We start from the raw sequence: 25,628 nt of genomic DNA on the forward strand, positions 1-25,628 counted from the left end.
TTTAAATCTTTAAACCAGACTTCTTTGATATAGAAGCACAAAATAATTTGTTTTTAAATGAGGGAAACTATTAGCAGTACTTCATTTTCCATTTCAGTATCTTTAAAGAAAAAAAAAAGGCAAAAGAAATGCTAACATTTCTAAAAATATCAATTTGGGACTACTTATAAAATATAAATTGGAGGGTTAAGAATCCATAAAAATAAACTTTGGATAAAAGTGTAAACGTAAATTAACGACATTTATAATTTAAAAAATCCTACCTTTTGGAACAGGTGGCAAAGGATCTTCATAAAAGATCTTTTCCATTAATTCTGAAACACTCTCTGAGAAGAATGGAGGTTTTCCTGAAATTACATGAAAAGTTGCCAAGTAAACAATAGTTTGCTAACACCAATAATTCTAAATAAATCTCAATTACACATAGTTCAGGATTATACAATTGATAAAACATATATTTATGTAGCAATAACTAATTATTGAATGCCTAGGACATACTAGGCATACTGTCTAGTAATTTTTGCTCCAAAAGACATTTTAGAGCTGATGGTCCGGCTAGGTCTTATTTTCGGGGAAACACAGTATATACGTATTTTTATATTTCTGTAATTCAAAATTTGTCATCCTCATAAATATACAAATTCACATATGGACCATGACCAGTGTTCAGAGGGTTGCATGGGCCACTGCACACATCGAACTCATTCAGTCACGAGTACCTTTTACAAGATCAATAATCAGTTTTTAATAGGCACATGTTAACGTTCCAGATGAATTATCATGAAAATCCCTTGACATCAAAAAGTTCCTAAGAACTCTGCCTAGACACCAAGCAATCCAGCCAACATCAGGACATATAAAAATTTAGAAAAACCAGCTTTTTCACATCTTATAGGTAAAATGTTTGCAAATTGCAGTTTTAACCTCTGTGTTTATGCAGCTCTGATTTTAAACTGAACCAGAAAGTAATCACCTGAAAACATCTCATAAAGCAGACAGCCCAAAGACCAGAGGTCACTGGTGATGGAGAAGTCGGTACCCCTCACAATTTCTGGAGCTGTATATATAAGCGATCCTAAAAATAAAGCAGCAAAAAAAGCTTTGTTAGGCACTTATATAGTTCTCCATACAAACCTACCCAGGAGACACCTGACGAGGTGAAAAAATATGGGAGAAAAACATGCGCATGAATATAACTTCACGTGTATTTACATTTTTTAATGTTTCCTAATTTTAAGGTTCCGTTTTATGTAAGGATATGTGAGAATATAGACAGACATTGAAAACCCACCTGAGTTAGATTTCAGTACATTCTTTTTCAAATTAACAATTTAAATAGTCCAAAGAAAAGAACTTTTGCCTATACTCTATACTACTATCTTGAACAGGATGTGTTAAGTCCCGTTCAGCAGGAACAACTCTATATTCCCACTGGCTTAACCAAGGTTTATTTGTTACTCAAACTAAATGTCCACCACAGGTAGAGGGCTCCGATCCTCAGTCACCGAAAGCCCCGGGCTGAGAATGGCTCCTTCTCAACACATGCATCTTATCACCAAGGCAGAGAGAACACAGGCAGCAAACTGCGCACTGGTTCTTCAAGTCCCCACTTCAAAGGGATTCACACCCCTTCTGCTCACACTTGGCTGGCCGTGGCCAGGGGGACAATACAATCCTGCCAGGGATGCAGAAGGACAGCAGGAAATATTTAGTGAACATGTGTATAATGTGTACCACATGTACTTTAGACACAGTTTAGGATTGCAGAGAAATACCCAATTCTAGAACTAGCAAGTCCCTATTTACTGATGAGAGAAACTGAAGCTTAGGGAGGTACCCTAACATCCCTGAAGTCACACAGCTGGGCAGGTACAGAGCACCCGCCAAAACCCAGGGTTCTCGTCTCTCCCTGGGGCATACTCTTTCCGCTCCACCTAAAAGCCTCTCATCTCCCAATGAGAATGTTCTTTCCATGAAGTAATAACCAATCACTTGGAAAATAAAATCCCACTGAGATAAACCATCCAGCAAACTCTCACGGGGCCCATTGCAGCCAGATCAGCAGCCTCGTGTGTCCTGATGCACAGTTATAACGTCTCCTATGTGACATTTCTGCTATGCAATCACATTTCACACTCACACTCACTCATTCAACACTGTGGAGGGCCTATGTGTCTACACATGGCTAGATGCGGAGGAAACAAAGACCCCCCCAGGACGCCCAGGCACCCTGCCCAACAATTAACCGGCACTTCCTTGATATTTATTGAATTTGAATTTCATGTCTGTCTGCCTTCCCTGACTAGAAATGTAAGTTCGGTGAGGTCAGGGATTTTTGCCTGTTTGTTCACATCCATATTCCCAGTATTACCGTGTTTCCCCAAAAATAAGACCTAGCGGGACAATCATCTCTAACGCATCTTTTGGAGCGAAAATTAATATAAGACCCAGTATTATATTATATTATATTATATTATATTATATTATACCTGGTCTTATATAAGAACTGGTCTTCTATTATAGTAAAATAAGACCGGGTCTTATATTAATTTTTGCTCCAAAAGACGCATTAGAGCTGATTATCCAGCTAGGTCTTATTTTTGGCAAAACACCATAGAACATGACAAAATTTCTGTTGAATAAATAAGTGTTAAATTAATAAATAGTACACATTCAGTAACGAACAAATGACTATAAAGTCCCTATCTTCACAAGCAAATGGGAAGACAATCACAGAAAAGTAATTATTGCATGGCAAGTTCAATGACAGGGTTATGCACAGAATACTGTAACAGTAATAGAAGAACCAACACTTAAGTATTCAGTCCAATAAAAGCCTGCCAACTAGAGGGACAAAGATGGTTCCTTCTAGACAGCTAATCCCGGGAAACAAGAGAAGGGGAAGCACACTCCAAGAAAAGAGAACGGAAAGAACGCGGGCGAGCTGGACATGCTCAGGAAACTGTAAACATGGCTGCTGGAGCATAACACAGGAGGCGGGGATGGTGGGAGATGCTCTGAAAAGCAGACACCAAGACAGGATTAACCATGCACGGATTTTATGACAGGAAACATCTGTGAGAAAAGGAGGTGAGCTGGTCAAACCACAGGCACACTGGACCCTGAGGGAAGAGAGAGGGAAGGTGGAGTGGCAATATCCTAGAGTTTTGTGCAGTATAAGAAAGGGCTCTCGACTTTTTCTGTCTGACTTATTCCGCTTAGCATAACAATTTCAAGATACACCCATGTTGTCACAAATGGCACTGTTCCATCTTTTCTTATGGCAGAATAGTATTCCATTGTGTATATATACCACTTCTTTATCCAGTCATCTATCAAAGGACACACACACAAAAAAAAAAAAAAAAAAGAAAAAAGAAAAAGAAAAAAAGAAAGGGCCAGGAAGGTCATTGAGAATTCCCACACCAACGTCGACCATCAGCGTCTCCTAGGAATGGGACTTAGTATTCGTGCCATGCTCGGTTGTCAGCTGGGTGCAGCCCGTGGGACGTACTCGTATGTCTTCAGAGCAAAAGTTGCAATTTTCTCAAGTAGCTGTAGTCCTTGGTTAATTATGTTTCATGTAGTTGAAGAACAGCAAGGTACCTTCTCATGGCCACCACAAGACCAGAGAGGCAATCAGGGACCAGATCTGGAAACTTGAACTCTAATCTGCAAGCCAAGGGATTCTAAACTTGAAACTCATTTCATAAATCAGCCCAGATGTCCAGCTAGCTTCTCTCAGTCAATGAACAAGACTGAACTGCGGGCCAGAACTGAGCCCATTTTCACATAATCCCCATCATTCCCCAGACACTTCATTTGTTTACATAACTTTCCTGTCCCTGGAGGTTGGGACTCATGATCCAGTCCAACTCCCTAACTTTACGCAAGAGGAAATTAAGACTCCTAGAGCTACATGACATTACTCTCGAGGTTACACATAAGCAAAGGCAGGACTAGAACTCAGGTGTCCTTAGACGAAACTCTGCAATATTACCTTTATTCAGCCCACCCAGTTTTTTTCTCTCTTTTTGGCTCATCAGTATCTCAGGCTGACACCAATGTTAACAGATCCTTTATGGCTATCAAGGATCTCCTAGATACCAGTCGTCAATCCTACCACAACACACAGCCACTGGCAGATGTCAAAAGGCAAGGCATTTATTCCAAACACCTGTTCATCTCCACACTTAGACTGTAAGTTCTCAAAGGCTCCAGAGACACAGGAGTGGTTTTACTTTTTACTTTTATCTTATGCCACAGGGATGTGAAAGTGAGTGGCCTGTGACCTGGGTGATTCCCCGATGGTCAGAGCTGAGGGTTATAATATGAGGTCCTCCATCCTTGGTCAAAGAGGCTAACCTGGCCCATCATGGGGACTATTCTTAGATTAAGCTCAGCAGTAACTGAACGGCACTGCTAGAAAGTCTGGCCTATTCCTCCATAACACGGCCCTCTTCCCCTTACTAAAGGGGAATACTTCAAAGATGCATTCCTAGAACACATCACCTTCCTGGTTTTCTAAAACCATAAGTGATAATTCAGAACTTAATATTCTACCAACACAGCTCACAATATTCATTTTCACAGAAGGTCAGTCATCCTATGAAATGATATTTTGGGACATTAAAAGCCTTCATCTTGGGCATGAAGCTTTATTGCATGCAAGACTGGCCCTGACAGGGACAGTTCCTTCGGTAATACGTATGGGGCCTGTGCTTACCTGTTGCTCCCCACCCCTGTCCTTCATACGGCTCGTCCTAGGCCACATGACGACCGAGCCTCAGAATGCCTCCCTACCTCACAGCGCCCTTCCCTACACGGTGAGTAGACGAGAGCTTTGGTCTAGTCTCAAGCACCTGCCCAGGGAACTTGAGGATGAAAGATCTTCCCCACTCCTCTCAAAAATTCTGGGATAAGAAATATCACTCCACCATCTCCCCTCAAGCACAGCAATGCTAACACCCCGGCCCTCTCACACTGTCAAACCAACCTCCCAAGAATGCACTCCTAAATTCTTCCTTAATCGAAGAACATCAAATACTCAACAATGCTGAACAGTATCTAGGAAGTCACTGGTGTGTGCCAGGCACTGTTCTAAGTGCTGACAGTACAGCAGGAAGCAAGACAAACCCCACTCCTTATGCTCTAATGGGTGGTCAGGGACATATAAAGCTAAGGGTAAGATATTTCTTTGTTAGAGGTTCCCCATGCCTTACACAGTACCGGACCCAAACGGAAAACTTTAGGCCATGGACAAAGCCATCCCTATAGCCAGAGTTCTCCATTATTATTTTCAACACATTATTTGACTGGCAAAATGAAAAGTCAATATTATTCCCTAAACAGGTGACTTGGGTGTCCCACGTCTCCAGTTACGATCGTTACGCTTTCCACGTACCTTTGACTCTACTTTTCATGTTTTTCTTCAGTACATTTTCCCCACTATCACCTCCTCCTTCTTCTGCTACCATCAAAGCAAAGAACTCTTCCAAATTTTCACCTTCCACTTTTGCCAGGCAAAAATTATTAAACTTCAATGTGCCAGGCCCTTCCAAGAGTATCTATATAAAGATTTAAAAATAAACATGTTCAGAAACCACTTCAATTTGCCCCTCCATCAATACCTCTTATAACCTCATTAAAGAACTCTGACCACTGGCTTTCTTGCTTCATCACAACTCAGAAAATTAAATGGTTACTACTTTTTTGAAAAGTTAAAGAAAAATAAATCCAACATTTTAATAATAATAGAGTCAAATATCAAATTTTCCAGTCTCGGATATGCAGAATGAACACATCACATAACCACAGAGGGAAAGCCCAGGCTTTGGAGAAAGAACAATATATATGGAACAATCTATACTCTCCAATCCTCAGTGATAGCTGAAGAAGGATTTGAAAACCTACCTGCCGAAGGTGTTGTTTATATAATACATGGTTAAAAGTAGGGTTTTGAAGTTAAAGATCTGAATTTGAGCCCAAGGCCACCACTTACAGGCGGCCTGACCTGGAGAATTCACCTAACCTTTCTAAATCTGTCACTTCACCTAGAAAATGGGGAAAATTATACTTAATTCTTCATATTGTTGTAAAGCTTAATTGAGATTATACATGTAAAGGGATTTTAATAGTGACTGGCATGTGATAAGTGCTCAAATCTGCTAATATAATCTGTGATCAGAAGTCATCTGTTGATTGTTGAAACCTATGCCAGGAATCAGTGTTCTATTTTATTTTTTCCTCCAGAGTCATTAAAAATACTGCTGGGAAGTTGCGATGAGTCAGGTGGCTTTTGTTTTTAAAAGCAATTCAAAGTTTGCCTCTACTGTCTGGTTGCAAATACTAAGGATGTCTATTACAAGACCACAGTGCCTTTTCAACATTTTTGAGCACCAGAATCCCCTGGAAGACTTAGTTCCTACCCCCCAGAGCTTCTGATTCAACAGGTCTGGGCTGGGTCCAAGAACCTGCCTTTCCAATGCTACTGGTCCAGGGAGCACACTTTGAGAACCAGTGGGAAGGGTCAGCAATTCTTTTTTTATAAGTAGATCTTTTAGACTTTGGAAGCCATAAGGTCTTTGTCCCAACAGCTCAACTCGGCTGTCACCAACAATATATAAACAAAAGGGTGTGGTTATGTTCCAGTAAAACTTCATTACCAAAAACGGGCATCTTGCCCAAATTCTGCCAACCCCAGCTCTAGAATAAAGGTTACTTTGCAAATCAGCCTTAGTTTCCTAGATTATGAACAGCTGATACTGGACCTCATTAAATAACTCCCATGCAGGGGTTGGCACGCTTCAGCCTCTGGGCCAAATCCCAGCCATTACCTATTTTGGTATAGGCATAAGCTAACAGTGGTTTTCACATTTCTGAATGTTTGAAAAAAAAACAAAATAAGATAATATTTATTGACATGTGAAAATTATAAGAAATTCAAATTTGTGTCCATAAAGATTTACTGAAACAAAGCCATGCCCATGTATTTACAGATTGTCTATAGCTGCTTTTAGGCCTATTAACCAGAGTTAATTGGTTGTAGACTGAAGGCAAGTTTATGACTATCACAAATAAGAACTTCTATTCATTACAGAGTTTTTATGGAGCTGTTTTTTTTTTTTTTAGGTTTAATTACGTTCTCATACAGATGGGCTACAATAATGTTTAACAAGGAAATATCCAACAAAGAAAAAGTAGCAACTCAGACCAGTGATGTGGACAATCCCTGAGACTGTATACTTATAAATAACAGTTGCCACTGAGGACAGCACACTATGTACCAGAAAGTGTCCCAGAAGTTTCACCTAAATATAATATGGAAGGCTTACAATCACCCCAAAACATCTATCTCCATATGAGAGATGAGAAAACTAAGGCACAGAGAGAAAGGGTGACTTGTCCAGGGCACACGGCTTCTAAATGTCAGCAGCAACTGTGCCTCAGAAACTAAGCAGGTTCCATGACGCTACACAAGAAGCACATTTAGTCGTGGATAATTCGTTTTATCCAAAAAAAGGAATAATATCATGAATTCCATAATATCAGGAATCATACATACATAGCCAAGAACGCCACTATCAAACTAAAATGATGGCTCGGAATTACGTACCCTACGAGCCAAGAGTCTTATTTTATAGATGTATTGACCTCATCATGACCTCAGCAGAAATAATAAATACTCAGAGCTCTGGAAAGAGGGAAGACTTTGTATTCTGTACATACTTCAACAAGTAGCTATTTAGGTACCTAAAATATAGTATTATATGGTTCCTATAATTTTAAAAAATGTTAACTTAAAATTTCAAGATGTTTTATATCTAAAAATATATATATATAAATAAAAAGACCTTGGAGAAAGCACTATAAATTAAGACACAAGGGGTTAGGAAATCAAAACTTCATGAATTACCTTCCCAGGAGAAATGTCACAAAAGAGAATGCCAAGCTGATGAAGGTGATGTAATCCAGTAATCAGGTCAATTCCAAATTCTCTCACAACATCTTCTGGGAGATTTTCATCTTGGGCTATAACTGTTTCTAAGGAACCACCTGCAAGTGGATTAAAATTTGAACCCAGCAACATTACACAGTGCCTCTGGGCGGTTCCGACTGGCAGATACTGAGCATTAAAAAATGATCAAATCAGTACACCTGGACAGCCTAACAGGGGAAACACATGCAAATAAACACAGTGGACAGGCACCCTGCAGGAAATCTGTGTTCATGCCCCAGGGCCAGCTCAGGGAGCACAAGCAGCTCGGTCTGGAAGACCCATCAATAAACCAGCAGGTGGGATGAGGGGAGAATGACACATGCTGTGATATCTCCCTCCAGATCCCTCGGGGAAATGAACAGTTGCAAAAATTTGTGGCAAACACAAACCAAAACAGTACACTTAAATCACATTATGCAAACAAAGTATAGTCACATTTATTCCTGTGCAAAGTTCAGTCACATTCTGCAAAGTGTTGATTGGCAAAAAAAGATGGTTCCTTTCCTTAATGGTTAGGACATCACAACCCCTACTGAAATAATGGGCCACGGCAGACACACCGAGAAATTCTCTTCCTATATCTTTCCAAGGTCCCAGTCACGTCTCTACCATCTAAGTACCAGAAACAAAATTTTTTAAAAGGGTCAAGATTACAACAGGAGACAAGTTCAGAAAACGCGAAGTCTTAGCTGACATATGAAAGTTCATTTAAGATTACTGTGATAAAGGTAGGAGATATTTGGGGGTTTGTTTTGGTGGGTGAGGAACCACTCCAGACATCGGCGTAAAATTATGCTGTTACACTGGTCAGGGGTCAAAAACAACATCCGAGGCAAAAAGTAATACAGAGAAAGTCCCCTGATCACCTCAAAAGTATATACATCTATGGAAGTACATAATTAAAGCACAGCACCCTCCTACTGATTCCGAAAAATGAAATGAAAAAGTATTAATCCAAATAACCTTTTATGATTCAACTGTATAAATGATTATTCCAAGTAACCTCTTTTATAATTCAGTTGCATAAATTCTAAGTGCCAATATAATAGGTAAGACTCATAAAGCTAGAAATAATTACAACATACCTTTAAATTTATTTTTCAATTATAGTTGACATTCAATATTACTTTATATTACTTTCAGGTGTACAACATAGTGGTTAGACATTTACATAACTTACAAAGTGATCCCCCCATAAATCTAGTACCCACCTGGCATTATACAGTTACTATATTATTATTGACTGTATTCCCTATGCTGTACTTTACATCCCCATGACTATTTTGTAACTGCCACTTTGCAATTACATATCTTAATATTTCATGATCCTTTATGTATTCAATGTACAAACAGAAGTACACTCACTGTGGTACTTGTTACATTCTTTCCCTGAAGACACTGAAACAAAAGCCCAGATAATATCTGTTTTTAGTCACCTCTCTCGCTGTATATGGTCCTAGAAAGTTGTACCAAGCAAGAGCTATAACATGTTATCTCTAATTGTTCCACTGTGGTGGTATTTGCTGGTTCATCCTTGTACTTTTCCATATTGCTTAAGTTTTTATAAAGAGCAAGTATCGTGCTCATAAAAATAAAAAGACAATCATTTTATAAATAATCTAATTAATAGCTGGGTAGCCCAAAATACTTTGTTTTTATTGAATGGAAAAACTTTTTTGATAAATTACCACTAAGAAATATTTCTAAATTTTGATGTGGGTGGTTTAGTAATATTTTATACCAAAGTAAACCCCAAATTGAATTTTACCTAAGTCTTCCTCTTACAAAACATCTTTGCTCTTTACCCTTCCCTAATAGCCATCAAGCAGATTTTCAAGTTAACAGAGTCACCAGTATCAATAGTATTTATATTTTCAAGAAAAGAAAGGAAAATAAAAAAACCTACATCCTATGTTTCATCAAAAACACATAGGTTGCTTACCTGTGCATAGTTCCACTACTAGCCAGAGATGATTGCTGGTTTCATACCATTCATGAAAAGTTACAATATTCTTGTGTTTAATTTCATGGGTGAGACGGACCTATGAAAACACACAGCATTCACACTGAAAAAAAACAAGTTCTTAAAATCCTCACATCTATTAAAAAAAAATCTAAATACTCAATAATGAAATGGATAAGAAAACAGTGGAATTCATTTGGTAGAATTCTACATGCATATCAAAATGATGGTTATGAAGGCTGGTCACATGGAAAAATGCTAATTTAGCATACAATCTTAAAAATGATTTAAAAAAAAACTGTGCTACACGGTTTTGTGTATTTGTGTAATTATAGCATTGCAAAAGAAATATTCATAGGAAAATGGCCAGAGGTATACATCAAAATAGCTGTTGTTATGAGCAGAATTACTGGTGTTAATTTTAATTCTTTCTATTTCTCTGTTTCTATTTTCTATATTAAGTTCACACTACTTTTAAAATCAGGATAAAAGAAATAGTTATAAAGGAAAAAAACCTTTACTAAGTAAAACAACTTAAATGCTCAATAATAATAATTAAATAACTTGTATATCAACTTACAAAACATTAAGCCAACATTAAAATGTTTATTTTACAGCAATATGGAAAAATGAGTGTTATAATGTTAAGTGAAAAGGCAAAAAACAACATTTTATATCATAATCAGCAAATTATTTTTCTTAATTCACAGGAAAAAAAGACTACAAGAAATAAACCAAAATAGAACAGTGATTGTCTTGAGGTAATAGAAAAGTGTTGTTCTTCTTCTATCCATTTTTCTATATTGTCCAAATTTTCAATAATGATGACGTAGTACTTTTAAAATTCTTAAAAGAACTCTCAAAGGGTTGATTCTACAATGTTCTTCTTAAAAACACTCGTAGTGAATCCTATTACCAATGCACCCAGATTATTAAAAGAGGAATCATTACAATGAATACATTGATCTTAAAAAGTACATTTCCATTAGATCATAAGCCTACTAATGCACCAAAAGCAAGAGTGAATTCAAAACTCAATAATCAAGATTCAAAAGTCCATTAAAAAACACTAAGTTGTAAAGAGTCAGTGAGCAAACTGGCTTGCAAAACACGCCACGTGATGGTCTGCTAGTCTGATGAATGATTAAACTGCTGATTGGAAAAAAAAAACACACACTATGTTACATCAGGGATTTTTGCTTCATCCCTTCAAAATCCCAATCAATATGGGAACTAAAACCACAAAACGTGCGCATTATTAGCAAACCATCAAAACCAAGAATTGCTGACAACTACCAAAGCACTCCGGAGCACTTGTTTTCTGATTATCTTAAAAAAAAGAAAGAAAGAAAGAAAAAAGACACATACAAACTTTACTGTCACTCAACACCGACTAATGGACCCTTAACTTGTAGAAATACAGAACTATTTTTAAAATGGAATAGGGTACACTCGGGGAACTAATGGGCTCATCATATCTGTAACACAAATAAAGGACAATGAATCCACATAACTTAGAACACAGATGAGGAGAAAACCAAAAATCTGAGTGATCAAGAGAGAATCTGAGGAGCACCTTGTAATAGTTCCCCAATAATAATGCCGTTAGAGGGCGGGGAGGACATTTGGTGAGCATGTTTAAACAGATACCATAGGTTCAGGCAGGGGAAGGGACGCAAAAATAAAGGAGGCATGGAAATTCCAACAGAAGTCGGGCCACAGCACATGGTCCCAACACTCGCCATCACTCACATGCGCCAGGTACCTACCCCTCCAACGCGGAGCCGCCTCAGCTCCCTGAATCTCGCCCCGACCCCACCTCAACCACCCACCTGGGACCTGCGCTGTCAGATACAGGAGCCACTAACCACAAAGGGCTACAGTGCACTTGGGAAGTGGCTAGTCTGAACTGAGATGGGCTCTAAGTGTAAAATGAACACCGGATGCTGAACACTTAATGTTAAAAAAAGAATGAGAAATCTCTCAATAATTTTTATATTGACTACATGCTGAAATAACACTATATATGTGTGTGTGTGTGTATATATATATATATATATATATATACATACATACATATATATATATAACTGGATTAAATACATTAACAAGGAATTTCACCCATTTTTTTCAATGTAGCTACTGTAAACTTTAAAATTAGATTTGTAGCCCCATTATATTTCCATTGGACAACATTGCTAGATTTTTCCTGATAACTATTACCTCCAAACTCTCTTTCACACCTGCCAGTCCGTGAGCCCCACTCACTCCCTTTCCAGCTCACTCACTCCAGCGTTCCATTTCTGGTTCAGTCCACCCCCCACCCACTGCACACACCCAGGCAGCTGAAGCCGACACACAAACCGCGCTGACTGGTCCTCCTGCAACGTCTGACTCCTAATCGCAAATGGCCCCAAGTGACTGACTATGCCCATTTCTTTCCTAGAACACTGCCTCCCCTTCCCCGCCCTCCTAATTGATGACTTACCTTCTCCTTTCAGAGCAAACCTGATCAAGAGAGACATGCCTCGTGTTCCCAGCATCAAATCAACCAACTCACCTGCATCCCATATACCTGTCTTCCCTCAACTATCCACACTCCCTTCGAAAGCCAACGTCTCCTCCCTCCTTCTAGAATGGCTTTTTCAAGAAAACAAAACTGGAAAATACCAAGTGTTGGTGAGTATGTGGAGAAATGGGATCCCTATTCACTGTTGGTGGAAATGTAAAATGATACAGCCTCTGTGGAAAACAGGATGCTGGGTCCTCAAAAAATTAAACTGAATTACCACAGAATGCAGCAACTCCATTTCCGGGTTGAAAGCAGAGTCTCAAAGAAATATGTGCACACTCCTGTTCATAGCAGCATTATTCACAATAGATAGAATATGGAGGCAACTCACGTGCACGCAGACAGGTGAATGGATAAGCAAATTGTGTTATAATGGAGTATTATTCAGCCTTAAAAAGAAATTCTGACACATGCTACAATATGGATGAGCCTTGAGGACATTAGGTTAAGTGAAATAAGTCAATCACAAAAAGACAAATCCTGTATGCTTCTATTTATACGATGTACCTTTCAGAGACAGAAAGTAGAATGGTGGTTGCCAGGAGCTGAGGGAAGATGAAATGGGGAATTATTGTTTAATGTGTATAGTGAGTGTTTCAGTTTTGCAAAATGAAAAGAGTTCTGGCCGATTCAGCAGTCAGACATAAATTTCAGTATTTACCCAATGGGGTTGAAAACTTATATCCACACAACCTGCACGTAGATGTTTATAACAGCTTTATCCAAAACTGAAAACAATCGAGATGCCCTTCAATAGATGAACAAATAAGCTAAGGAATATTCAGTGATAAAAAGAAAATGAGCTACAAACCAGAAAGAGACACAGAGGAGCCTTAAATGCATATTGCTAACGGAAAGAGGTCAGTCTGAAAACGCTGCATTCTGTAAGATTCCAACTATGTGACATTCTGGAAAAGGCAACACTATGGAGACAGTGAAAAGATCAGTGGGTGCCAGATGTTGGGAGGAACAGGAAAGAGTGACCAGGTAGAGCACAGCAGATTTGTAGGGCAGTGAAACTCTCCTGCATGATCCAATAATGGGTACATGTCATTATACATTTGTCCAAACTCACATAATGGACAAGAGTGAACCCTCACGTAAACTATGGACTTTGGGGGATAATGACGTGTCAATGTGGATTCATCCATTGTAACAAATGCACCACTATTGTAGGGATACTGATAATGGGGAGGCTAGGGCTGTGTGGGAGCAAGGGGTCTACGGGAAAACTCTATACCTTCCTCTTAATTTTACCGTGAATCTAAAACTTCTCTTAAAAATGTAACTCTTTAAAAACAGATTTCTGGAGATGGTGATATTTGCACAGCAATGTATTTAATATCACCGACCTGTACAGTCAACAATGGTTAAGATGGTACATTTTGTGTTATGTGTATTTTACAATAATTTCTTTAAAAAGTTGAGGTGAGGGGAACGTTAGGTTTGGTCCAAGGAGCCTGAGTTGACACCTATTTCAAATCCAAGTCACTCTCACGAAAAGTTCTTCCTTTGGAAAGCTTCATAGTCATATACTAAATTCAAAAGTAAGTGATCTAACATAGACTATATCTCCCCTGAAGATTACCAAAAAAAACAAAACCGTACGTTGTCAATGACTTGGGTAGGTTCACTGGCCTTTCTTCAGGACTGGCGTCACTAACCAGACAGAAGGTCACTCATTCCAGACTGACGGTGTGAGTTCACTGGCTTCTGTTTACAAGCAACTTATTCAACCTGAGCATAACTCGGTCTTTTGCCGAAGGAGGGAAACACACTTGACTTACCCAGTTGGTTATTTCAGGCCTTTTACACTTATCAGTGCACAGAATAGCTACAAAATTGATTGTGCCTTTCCGTCTCCCTTTATAGACAACGGTCTTGCTTCCTCTGCCAATCTCCTCATACAGAATGAAGTTTTCCATCTCCAGGCTAACTTCTCACACTGGATAAAGTGACAGCCTAACAGCATCTCCAGCTCCTAAAATGTAAACAAAAAGGACACATATAAATGCAGTATTTAATATTTAAATAAATCTAATAATTCTATAAATTCAGAAAATTCACCAAGTATTGGATACCAGTGTCTTTCTTTTTACAGGATGAAAAAAACTAAGGGAAAAATAAATAAAAGAAATAATTTACAAACCAATATTCAACTTCCTATCAAGAAGATAGTAACAAAAATAATGAAAAGGACAGCTGTTTCCAACAAATGAAACGAAATCAGGAAATGAATGCAATTTCAGTCAATGTATCTTGATACCTTTCTCTCCTGCAATAGAAAGCACATTGTGTCAACATCTGTATAATGAATGGGGCAATATATGCCCCACTAAACTTCAAATTGTGAGAAGCAAATGAGACAATGGATGTGACAATACTTTATAAACAAATATTGAATGATAGTATTTCCATCTAATCCACAGAGATTGTACGAGTCACAATTATTCAAAGTCAGAGATCAGCAAACTACAGGGTTCTAGGCCAAATTCAGCCCGTTGTCTGTTTTTGTAAATAAAGCTTAATTGGAACATAGCCACATTCAATTCATTTATATCTTGTTTAAGGCTGCTTTCAGGCTACAATGGCAGAGTTGAGTAGTTGTGATCAGAGACCCTACAGCCTGCTCACACACTATAAAATATTAACTATCTGGCCCTTTACAGGAAAAGTTTGCTAACTCCTGTTTTAAATTAAGTTGTTTTTTTTTAACCAACCACTTCATCTATGATATAAGCCATGAAAAGAGGCCAACAATATCCTCTAATTTTCATAAGTGAATAAGGATTTGATGTACTCTTTTATCAGACTAGATTTTTTTTAGAATTGAAGTGAAATAGGAAATTCAGTATCTTAACATATTCACAACAATATAATCAAAGTATTTATTCAACTAAAACTATCTTTTAAATTGGCATCTCTTTGGGAGGACTATACATGATAGACTATAGAAAATGTCCCAGAAATTATCCAGGCAGTAAGGTAATCCTCCTTAAAAACAGCTTATGTTTAAGTCAGAGCCCGTAACAAAATCCCTTAGAAACAGAGAATGTAAAAGAGCAATGAGTTAGTGGGTATGGGATTTGTTTGGGGGGCAGAAGAAATTGGACTGGAATTAAATAATGCTGACGGTTGTACAACTTTGTGAATACACTAAAAATCACTCAATTGTGCATTTTAAAAGGGTCAATTTTATAGTATGTGAGTTTCATCTCAATGTTTTACTGAGATGTAATTGACATGTAACATGGTGTATGTTCAAGGTGTCGATTTGATACATTTATATATTGTAATATGATTACTACCATAGCATTAGATAATGTTACTCTCACATCACATGATTATCATTCCTTTTTTATGGTGAGAACATTTAAGATCTAGTTTCGTAGTGACTTTGAAGTATATAATACATTCTTGTTGACTCTAATCATTATGACGTACGTTAGATTTTATTAATCTTCAGTTGTATGCCGTACAAAAACAGGCAGAGAGCCAGATCTGGCCACTAGGCAGTGGTTTACTGACTCGTTGCATTATAGGGAATCAGTAATCTAAGAATCTAGAAATAATGAATTCTATGATTCCATCTTCCAATAAAATTAAAACTTACTGTAAAATGGGGGGAAATTCTACTATAAAAATGTACAGGCTAGTAATTACATTTACTTATTTGTGTTATAAAGTAATTGAAAAGATATAGGAGAATACTGAATTTAAACCAATGGAAACCAAAAAAGGACACAGTATCTGTTTCTTTTAATGAACAGTTTTAACTAAGTTCCTTTCACATTTCTCTGTTCCCGAAAACCCATTCATTAAAAATAAATCAATCCTGACTCCTCCTGACCCACCAAAATACAGCCTAAACAGGAATAATTATGTGGTAAGAGGTCAACAATACACAATATGTAATATAACCAAAATAAGATTAAATCAATAATGTTAAAATAGAGAAGCTATTAAACCAGAATAAAAAAGGGACTGTCAAGCAGGGTCTCAGCTCCCGCTGCCCGCATAAGAACTCAGGATATGGCAAGGCCAAAAAGGAACACTAACGGAGCCATGGATGGGGGGTTCATACCACTATAGTCTCGCTGGCCGCTGGGTTGGAGATACCAGCAGGCTCCACAGGATGTGCCACCTGCCGTCCACTTGTCTCTGCCAACCAACCCCACTTGCTAGCCTCAATCCGCACTCGTCTGCCAACCAACCCACCAACCAACCCACCCCCTAGCATAGCCACGGCAGTTATATCAGTGGCCAATGGCCAACTGGTTACAGCTGATGGCCATCTACTACCTGAGCCAGCACCTTTCCATGTGAGGCCGAGAGCCTGGAAACCGCTCTCTGGGACTCTGTCCGCACAGAGACCTTAATTAAACGTTCACAAGTTGACTACATAAGGATACATCAGGATAAGACGTTGACATAAAAGACATAAGACATAAAAATTAAGTTTTTATGTAAAATGAATAACTATTCCTAGAAAACAAGGTGACCTTCTAAGCTATCTTTCACATTTGAAACTTTAAGATTCGACTTTAAGAGTCTTTCTGACTCAAGCCACAGACATTCCTCACCTGAGACTTCCCTATATGAATTTTTAAAACTTTGTAAAATAAAATTGTAAATTGTAAACTACAACACAAATACAGAAAACCCCCACCAAAGTAAATGTATAGTTGAATGAATTATCGTAGGAGGGACACGTTGTAACCACCACCCAGGTCAGGAGTAGCACTTTGCCAGCCACCCCACCGACCCCTCCTACTCCCCAAAAGTAATCCCTTTCCTGACTTTCATACGCCACAGGTCAGAGCAAATGGCACAGCCTCGCACAAGCCAACGAGGCCGTTGAGGTTCCGGGCGCAGGTGCGAACATTGACCGAGCTCCGGGACAGACCCCCCTGATGGGGGCGCGCAAGTGAAAGCAGGGACTCTCCCCTCAACCTCCCCCCTTTCCTGCCATTCGCTCCCTGGCGAGCAGGCTCCGCCACACCTGGGGCTTGGTACCCTGCACAGTCTCAGCCCCCAGCCCCGACCTAGGGAGCCAGCCACGCTGGGAGCGGCCCCCACGGTGCACGCTCCGCCTGGCGACGCGCAGGCCACGCCACCCCTCCCCGAGGCCACACGCGGAGCCGAGGCCCCGTGCTAACCACTCCGCAGGCGCTCCCCCTGGCAGCGCTTTCCACACAGGCTCCGAGTGTGGCCTGCCCACGACCTCGGGCACCCGTAACGCGCATCCGCCGAACCCTGGAGCCCGAGCGCCTCGCATCCCCGCTGCACCCAGGTCCTAGCACAGGTGTCCCGTGTGCCCTGAACCAGAGCCCCGAGAAAGTTGGGGAGGGTTGTAGGTTAACAAGACCACAGAGCAGAGCCGTCGGGGGGCGGAGAGCGGGGCGTGGGGCCCAGAATCCAGCGACCGCAGGAGGGCAGGCGAGGGGGAAAGAGGGACTGAGTGAGAGGTCAGCGCCCCTCCGGGCCCGGAGCCTCTCGAGCGCCGGCTGACAGAGACGGGAACCCACGTGCGTGCCCCGCAAACTGCCGCTGCCACTCACCTGCCGGCTGAGTGGGGAGAAGCCGCGGGTCCACCGGACCGCACCCCCAGGACGGGTCCAGTGGCCAAAGGCGGGGGGCGAAGAAATGAAGCGAGGCGGGGCGCGCGGAAGCGGCGTAGGGCCGTTCGGGTCGCGCGCCCCTCGCGGGTTGGATTCGCCCGGCCCGTCTCCAGGGCAGCACGCCGAACGCCGGAAAGAGCGCAGGGCGCTGACTGGCTAGACCGTGTCGGTTCCTATTGGTTGGGGCCTGGAAGTGAGGTTGCTAGGGCACCTCCCACAATTCAAACGGCCTCGCGCCCGACTTAGGACAAGTCCAAGGACCGTAGACCGGGGCAGGAGGTGCTGCAGGAAGGCAGGACTCACAGCGTCAGCGACGGGCCTTGCGAGTTCAGCACCCTTCGGGGTTGGAATTCGCCCACCCCGTCTCCAGGGCAGCACGCCGAACGCCGGAAGCAGCGCACGGCGCTGATTGGCTGAGCAGTTTGGGTTCCTATTGGCTGGGGCCAGGAAGTGGGAGGCTGTGATGGACCGTTAGTCCACTCTCGCCTGGCTGGATTGGGGGTTTTCAGTGGACAGATGGAACCCACCTGAGCAGTGGTTGCATAGCTGTGGAGCCTGGAGTCCTGGGTCCTCGTCGTTTCATACTACCTTTCGTTTTCTTCCATCCTTTTTCTTTCTGATGCCCTCCGGAGCTCAGGTGGTCATGGCAACATAGTCTGGATAACTAAGGGCTCAAACTAGATTATCTTCCTCCTTGTACCGGAGAAAACAGACTAGATCCCCTGATCTTGATTGATTGCTTATGACTTTCAAAGCTTCAAGCCCTCAAATTGCAACCGCCAGACACGTTAGCACCACCTCCCATCTTCCTTCCATTCAAGTTGGAGCAGTGGTTCTCAAACTTCAGCATCAGAATTACCTAGAGTGGTTGCTAAAACGTTTCTGGGCTTTACCTACAGATCTTCTGATTCTGTAGATCTGTCTGAGGCCCAAATTTTTTCATTTCTCTCATCTGATCTACTAACTGATAAGGATGTTGCTGATCAGCGACCACGCTTTACCCACCTGTATGTGGACCCAGCTGTGCCTCTGGGCTCAGGGGAATCACATGCCCTATTCATTGACTCCTAACCCTACCTGCCTTCTCAGGAATCTTACATTATCTATTGTCAATTTTGTGTACATGCATACCTCATTGTACTGCGCTTGGCTTTATTCCGTTTCACAGGTGCGTTTTTTACAAATTGAAGGCAAGACCCTCCACCAGCAGAAAGATTAAGATTCACTTTATTGTGATACTTGCTTTATTGCGTTGGTCTAGAACTCAACCTGCAATATATAAGGTATGCCTATATTTAACGGCTTCGACATGGAGAAAAGTTTCCTCATAGATTACTCCCTAGTTAAGGAAGACATAAAATGAAATAACTAGTTTATTCCAAGTTTTTATAAATAGCCTCAGCATTAATGTCAGAAACAATTATCAAATCCCAGTGCTTCTTAGTCTAGGTTCCTTGGATGCATCCAGGCAATACATGAATCTGCTAAGACCGTTAAAATTTTGTGTGCATGTGCATTTTTCTGGCCAGAGAGTCCATGGGTTTGATCAGGTACCAACGACCCAGAAAAGTTTAAGAACTTCTTCTATAGACAGTTTTAAGACAGCATCACAAAAGACAAGTGACCTAGCTCAGTAGCCACCATTGGTCCGTCCAGAGGTTAAACCTGGATATTAGTTCTCTAAAACAAAAAAATCGAAAACCACAGTTGAGCGTTTCTTAGGTTCTTGAACAGGATGGAGAACTGAAACATCATGTTTTGAATGCTGCAATTCCTGAGCACTTTTAGAATCACCTTGGCCTTCCCCTCAATTTTAGATTTTCATTCTCTTACTTGATAAGAATGAATCTGACGTGAATACCAAATGCTGAGTTACGCCAACAACCTCTTCCTCTCAGAAATACTTTATACTTCATCTTCCTTATCTCTAGATTATCATAAAGAATCTATTCAGTCCCATAAAAAGTTCCTTCTTTGGGCAAAGAACTGTGTTAGACATTGCAGAGGAGAGAAAAAAAATCATTTATTAGGTATTATCTTCAGTCAAAGAAGCATACAAAATTGTAACAAAAATGCATGTAAACTTAGCAAAAACATTTTTTTTTTTTTTAGGGAAAGGGAAAACAAATTAAGAAAATTCACTTGGATTTTGGAGAAACAGAACAAAAAATGCATATTTTGAAGCCTCTGAAGGACTGACTGTAGGTGCTTTAGGGTGGGCTCTAAAATGCATTTTAAGTATTCTAGCTACTTTTAGAAAAAAAAGCAGAACCCTTAAGTCTTCTCTGGCTTCAAAGTAAAAACAAACCATTTAGTCAGGAAAAGTCTATTCCTGAAGGAAATTCATTCCCTGAGTCTTCAGCAAGTGCTGTAAAGAGCTATGTCACTGTAAACACTGAAGAGTTCATAGGGTGATTCCTGTTCATGTTCCCTCCATATAAGCAGCCAGCATCATGCCATACCTGATTCAATAACACTGGCTCTGCAGGAATGGAGATTCTTCAGGGTCAGCCCTCCTGGTCTGTTTATAGTCTGGGGAAGCTCTCAGAGTAGAGGATCAGCAGAGAAGTTTCCATAGACACTGCTACACTTAGATCAGAGCTTTTAAAGGTAGAAGAGTTATAAGTCCAGGTTTATCCACCCTGATAAATACCTGCATTGCTCTCCCGTAAATCCAGTTAAATATGATGCCCCGTGCTGATGGAGAAATTCACATACTCTTGAGACAACTGGGGAACCTAAGAAAGATGTTCCACTTCCTGAGAAGAGAGTCAAAACAGGACACTGGGGAAAGGCTATAACTGTCCTCAAAAATACTTTGGACTCACGATTCAAAATGAGGAACTGAACACGTGAATTTACCACACAGACTCCCAAACCCTCACCCAAGTCACTGAATCAAGATTAAAACCATAACAGCACATAAGAACAAGGAAGGGAACCATCCTGAAATGGAAAGTCTGAGACATTTCTGGAACACAGAAAGCAATTGGCTGCAGATAAGCAGAGGATCCATAGCAGAATTAACCCCCAACTCCGCCACTAATATGTGAGTCCTGGGTCCTTTAATCCTCACCTTGGTAATGGAGGAAAGGAATTCCATCTCCACAATCAACTGACCTCGCCACCCTAGACAGTGTCTCTCTTGCAGTGGTTTGGAAATACTTTCTAAACCACATGAACAAAGGACCTGGAGTAGTGAAGAATAGAGAATGCCTTGTGAACCATCGGTCCTGCAAAGAATGATGGCAGCAGCTAATCTAATCATCAGTGAAAAGATCGGAAGGTTCCTTTTCGGGAAAAGACAAAATACATCTGGCAGGAGGGGTAGGTCTCCCAATAAAAGAGCTATCTCACCCACAAAATGAAGTTCACTAGTCAGTAAACCCTGAAATGTGCAGTAAACACTGAATGACCCTTTTAGTACCTTACTCTTGCATAGAGAACACATGGCCAGAAATACTAAGATATGTGAGGAAAGACTAATATGAAAAGAGGTTAAACTAAGCAAACCAAAAAAAGTAATTCAGAGGAAATGAAAACAACGCAGAAAACAGACTGAAACTTCCAAATTATAATGAATATCTTTAGAAAGATTAAAAGGTATAGTATTGCATTTTGTTGTTTTTTTAATCTAAAATATTCAAGAGTTGGGGTGTTTTTTTGTTTTTGTTTTTTAATTAGAAACTGGATAGATTTTCTTTTCGGTCTCTACGTTATTTAATTTTAAGAATTTATTGAAATTTTCTTTGTGGACTAATAAACGGTTAATATTTTTAAATGTTCCACAAGAGTTTGGTAAGAAAATATGTTTGTTTGTTTGTTTGTTTTAGTTGGGTTCAAAATTCATATGCATATTTTCAAGCTTATTAACAGACATATTCAAATCTTCCAAATGCTCTTTCTATGTTGCTTTGTCCTGCTTGCTCTGCCAGTTCCTGAGAAAGATGTTATGAAGTTACTCATTATGGTTGTGGATATGTCAATTAGTTATTGGGTTAGTTCAAGGACTAAACAATAGAAAAATACTACAAAATGACCCCAATGGCAGTAGAAGGAAAGCATTACTGAAGATGAGAAAGGAAATGAAATGAAACAGAAGGGGGAAAATTACTAGTCAAGGGTATAAATTCAGAGAGTAGGAGATGGTTCCACACGCTCTTCCAGGTTGTAATTTCCCAAGAGAACAAGACACAGAGTCTGGCCGTGGTGTCACAGGGTCTCCAGCTCTCCCTAAGATAAGAGTCTCCACTCTCAGGTTACCAGCTCAGTGAATGGGATCTCCTGGAGACAGACGCCGGAGTCTGGAAGCCTCAGGACTGATGCATGCCCATCGCTCAGGAAGGCCTGGGAGGGAGCAAGGTCCTTCTTCCAGCACCAGCTGGCTAGTGTGACAACACTGAAAGAGCCAGACGCCACCTCCCTGAGATGGGAGATTTTCAACTTGATATTACTAACTCATATCCCTTAAAATTTCTGGCCTCCTGGGATGTCTTTTTCCTTTGCTACCAACATTAATCACTCTAGCACCCATCACAGATACTGTGGTAACTCCAGGATGATTATATTTCCAGGGAAATCACATTTTCGGTCACTTCTTGCAACAAATTTCTTAATGCTTAGTCCATGTTCACCATCTTATCTGCAGAACATGCCATTCGCCTCTGACCACTATGTGAAACAGGCTTTTACTGAAGTGATAAAGGGGGGGGGGGGAGTGGGGGGGCATGTTACCGCACAGAATGGAAACAACTAAAAAGTGAGTGCTGGACGTGGTGGCGGTGGTAAGGGTGTCAGAAAATAAGCACTTTCACATTGCTGTTGGGAGAGCAACTTGGCGGTATCTACCAAAATGACAAATGCACGCCTCCATTGACCCAGCAAGTCCACTTCTAAACACTTATCCAATAGCTATATTCTTATACTTACAAAATGACCTATGCGCAATAGCATTCATCGCAGCCTTTTTGTAATTTTAAAAAATTGGTAACAACTCAAGTGTCCATCAGCAGGAGACTGATTAAAATAGAAATGAATTTTTCCCTTTGTGTATTGATACGAAAATATCTCCAAGACCAATCATCGAGAGGAAAAAGCAAGGTGCATGACACCGAGTATAGTATACTACCATTTTTGGGAAAGGGAAGAAAAGAGGGGCAAGAATATAGGAAGGTATTTGCCTATATGTGCAAAGAATAGCCCCAACATATCTTGAACCCCAACTCCAGCTGATTTGATGGAGGGGGGGTGGTTGGGTGGGTGCAGAACTGGGTATAACATACAGTTTGCATTTGGAACCACATAACTGTATTACCTATTCTACCTGTACATATAATGAATATATATTTAAATTATATACTATAGATGGATATGTAATATGTACACACATACATATATTTATATAGGTTGTATAAATTATATACATATAATTTAAATGGACAAAACGAAGTGTGGCATGTCTGTGTTCTGCAAGCCCCTGAGGCATCCTTCCCACAGGTAACCATGCCCCAGCCTCCTCCCTGGGACTCTGCCTGTAGCTGTATTTTCCCTTCTCACCTCTTCTACCCAGTCCAGAGCACGCCCCAGCCGACCACTCCTCCCTCCCCATTCCCCCACCCCCTCCTTTCTTCCTTGTCTTCAGGGGAAATTATAAATCCCATCTGTTATCTGATGGAGCACGGAGCTCTATTCATTAATCACCTCCTTCTAGAGGGACCTAATCTAGTCTTTCATCGTCAGCAAGGTCATTGAGGAATTTTTCTAAACACACGTGTCTCTCTCCTAGTTCTTACCTTTAGCAATGCAAAGACTGCCGATTATTCAAACGTAGAGCTTTCTCTCACAACTCTCAGGCCAAATTATTAGGCCAGCCTCCCTAACCTTAACAGAGGAAGGGAGAGACACGCTCTCCTCTCTCCTCATCTACAGTAAGAGCCAGTTTCCTTTTCTCCTTCCTGATTCATAGTTAACACTGAAAAAACAAAACCAAAACATTCTTATACAGTACATCCATCTTGGCACGCAGCTCTGATTTTCTTGTCTGAGGATAAATCCGTATGTGATAGGGTGCTTTCAAAGTTTGAATATTGCCTCTGTGATTTCTTTTAAAAATTATTTTTAAGTTTAAAAAGGCCTTTCCCATGTAGAGATGAGATATTCACCCTTTTTCCTACTTTTATTGTTTCAGTTTTTTCCCTGGATTGTTCAGTCCATCTGAAATTTATTTTGGTGAACATTGGGAAATTAAGTTATAACTTTATTACTCCCCAGAATAATTAACCATTATCCCAGCACTAAAATTCCCCCTTTCCTCAGGAATTGGTGATGCCTTCTCCATTGCAGACCAATTCTCTAACTGGCACACTAAGTCTGACGCTAGCTTATCAATTTTGCTCCATTGAGCTTTTTCTTTTTTTAAGGAGGGTACAGCTCACAGTGGCCCATGCAGGGACAGGCAACCTTGGTGTTATCAGCACCACGCTCTAATCACTGAACTAACCGGCCACCCCACCGTTGAGCTATTTTTGAATGAGTTGGAGATAGTTCTTGATAATTTTATAATACAGAGGAAAGAAAAACTACCTGCAAAGAAGGAAGGGCCAGGGATGACAATGAAAACCTAAAAAGAGGGGAAATGCTTACAACAAGGTGGTGTAGTGTGTATGACAGGGAGTCGTTTACAGTCATTGTCCTGAAGCACTCAGCTGCCCTAATGAGATGGCTGTGGCTGGAGAACATCAATTATGACAGAAAAAGTCTGACATCATGACGGGTCCGCAGCTATCTAGGAGCAGAATCAGAGGAATTTGATGTGACACCCATCCATTCATTCAGCAAATATATGTGGAGGGCCTACTACATGTCAGGAACTACATTAGCTCCTGAGTCTAAAGCTATGAACAAAAAGATAGGATTCTGCTTCCTAGAATATACTGGAAGGAGATTTTGTCCCTGAAGTAGGATATGTAGTCGGGGGTTAAGCACCTTGTTTTCTTTTGCTATTAAGATAGGTCTTGTGGGTGATTGTATTTGGTAGCCTAAAACATGCATCTGCTTCTTATATTTGGTTTATTGCTCATTGTTGTAGGTTGAGTTGCCTAGAAATAGAACTTGAGAAAGGGACTCTTGTGCATGTGATCTACTGGGAAGTGTTCACAGGAAAAGGGAAGTGAAGGAGACAGAACAGGGCACAGGAAGAAACAAGCAAGGACGTGGTCTAGCTGAAGACCAGATTTGGCCTGAACGCATTGGGAGCTCTGAACTATAAAGCGCAGCCCGGAGTGACCCCATCTGAAGCAAGGGTGTCACTTTTGAATGCCTCTAGCAGTTCAAACATTGGCTGCAGGCTACTAAGCACTAGCAGCCCCATTTCCAAGGCTGAGATTGCTACTGTTCAGGTACGAGTAAATTTCAGGACGTAAAGACAATCTGGGTAAGAAATCAAGGGCATGGACTTGTGTTCATGGGAACCTT

The 25,628-nt window shown here is 40.6% G+C and overlaps 1 protein-coding gene across 6 annotated transcripts in view; it reads right to left on the minus strand.

The window, feature by feature from the left end:
• Nucleotides 1-18,517, minus strand: part of ULK4 (unc-51 like kinase 4) — a 386,569-nt gene extending 368,052 nt beyond the window's left edge. For 4 of the 6 annotated variants that reach the window (XR_013994883.1, XR_013994884.1, XM_081072450.1 and 1 more), the window contains exons 1-7: nucleotides 18,096-18,517; nucleotides 14,322-14,515; nucleotides 9,942-10,041; nucleotides 7,916-8,055; nucleotides 5,405-5,567; nucleotides 974-1,075; nucleotides 264-347 (exon numbers count right to left, since the gene is read on the minus strand). Coding sequence is in view for 4 of the 6 variants with exons in the window: in XM_081072450.1 (XP_080928576.1) it covers nucleotides 264-347; nucleotides 974-1,075; nucleotides 5,405-5,567; nucleotides 7,916-8,055; nucleotides 9,942-10,041; nucleotides 14,322-14,459 (727 nt within the window). In the remaining 2 variants the exon portion in view is untranslated. Of the gene's footprint in view, nucleotides 1-263; nucleotides 348-973; nucleotides 1,076-5,404; nucleotides 5,568-7,915; nucleotides 8,056-8,434; nucleotides 8,612-9,941; nucleotides 10,042-14,321; nucleotides 14,516-18,095 lie in introns of all 6 variants that reach the window. The other 2 variants (XM_081072451.1, XM_081072449.1) reach the window with 2 other exon arrangements.
• Nucleotides 18,518-25,628: the final 7,111 nt, after the last annotated feature.

This window comes from Rhinolophus hipposideros, assembly GCF_964194185.1.
Source record: "Rhinolophus hipposideros genome assembly, chromosome: 14".
NCBI classification, from domain to species: Eukaryota; Metazoa; Chordata; class Mammalia; order Chiroptera; family Rhinolophidae; genus Rhinolophus; species Rhinolophus hipposideros.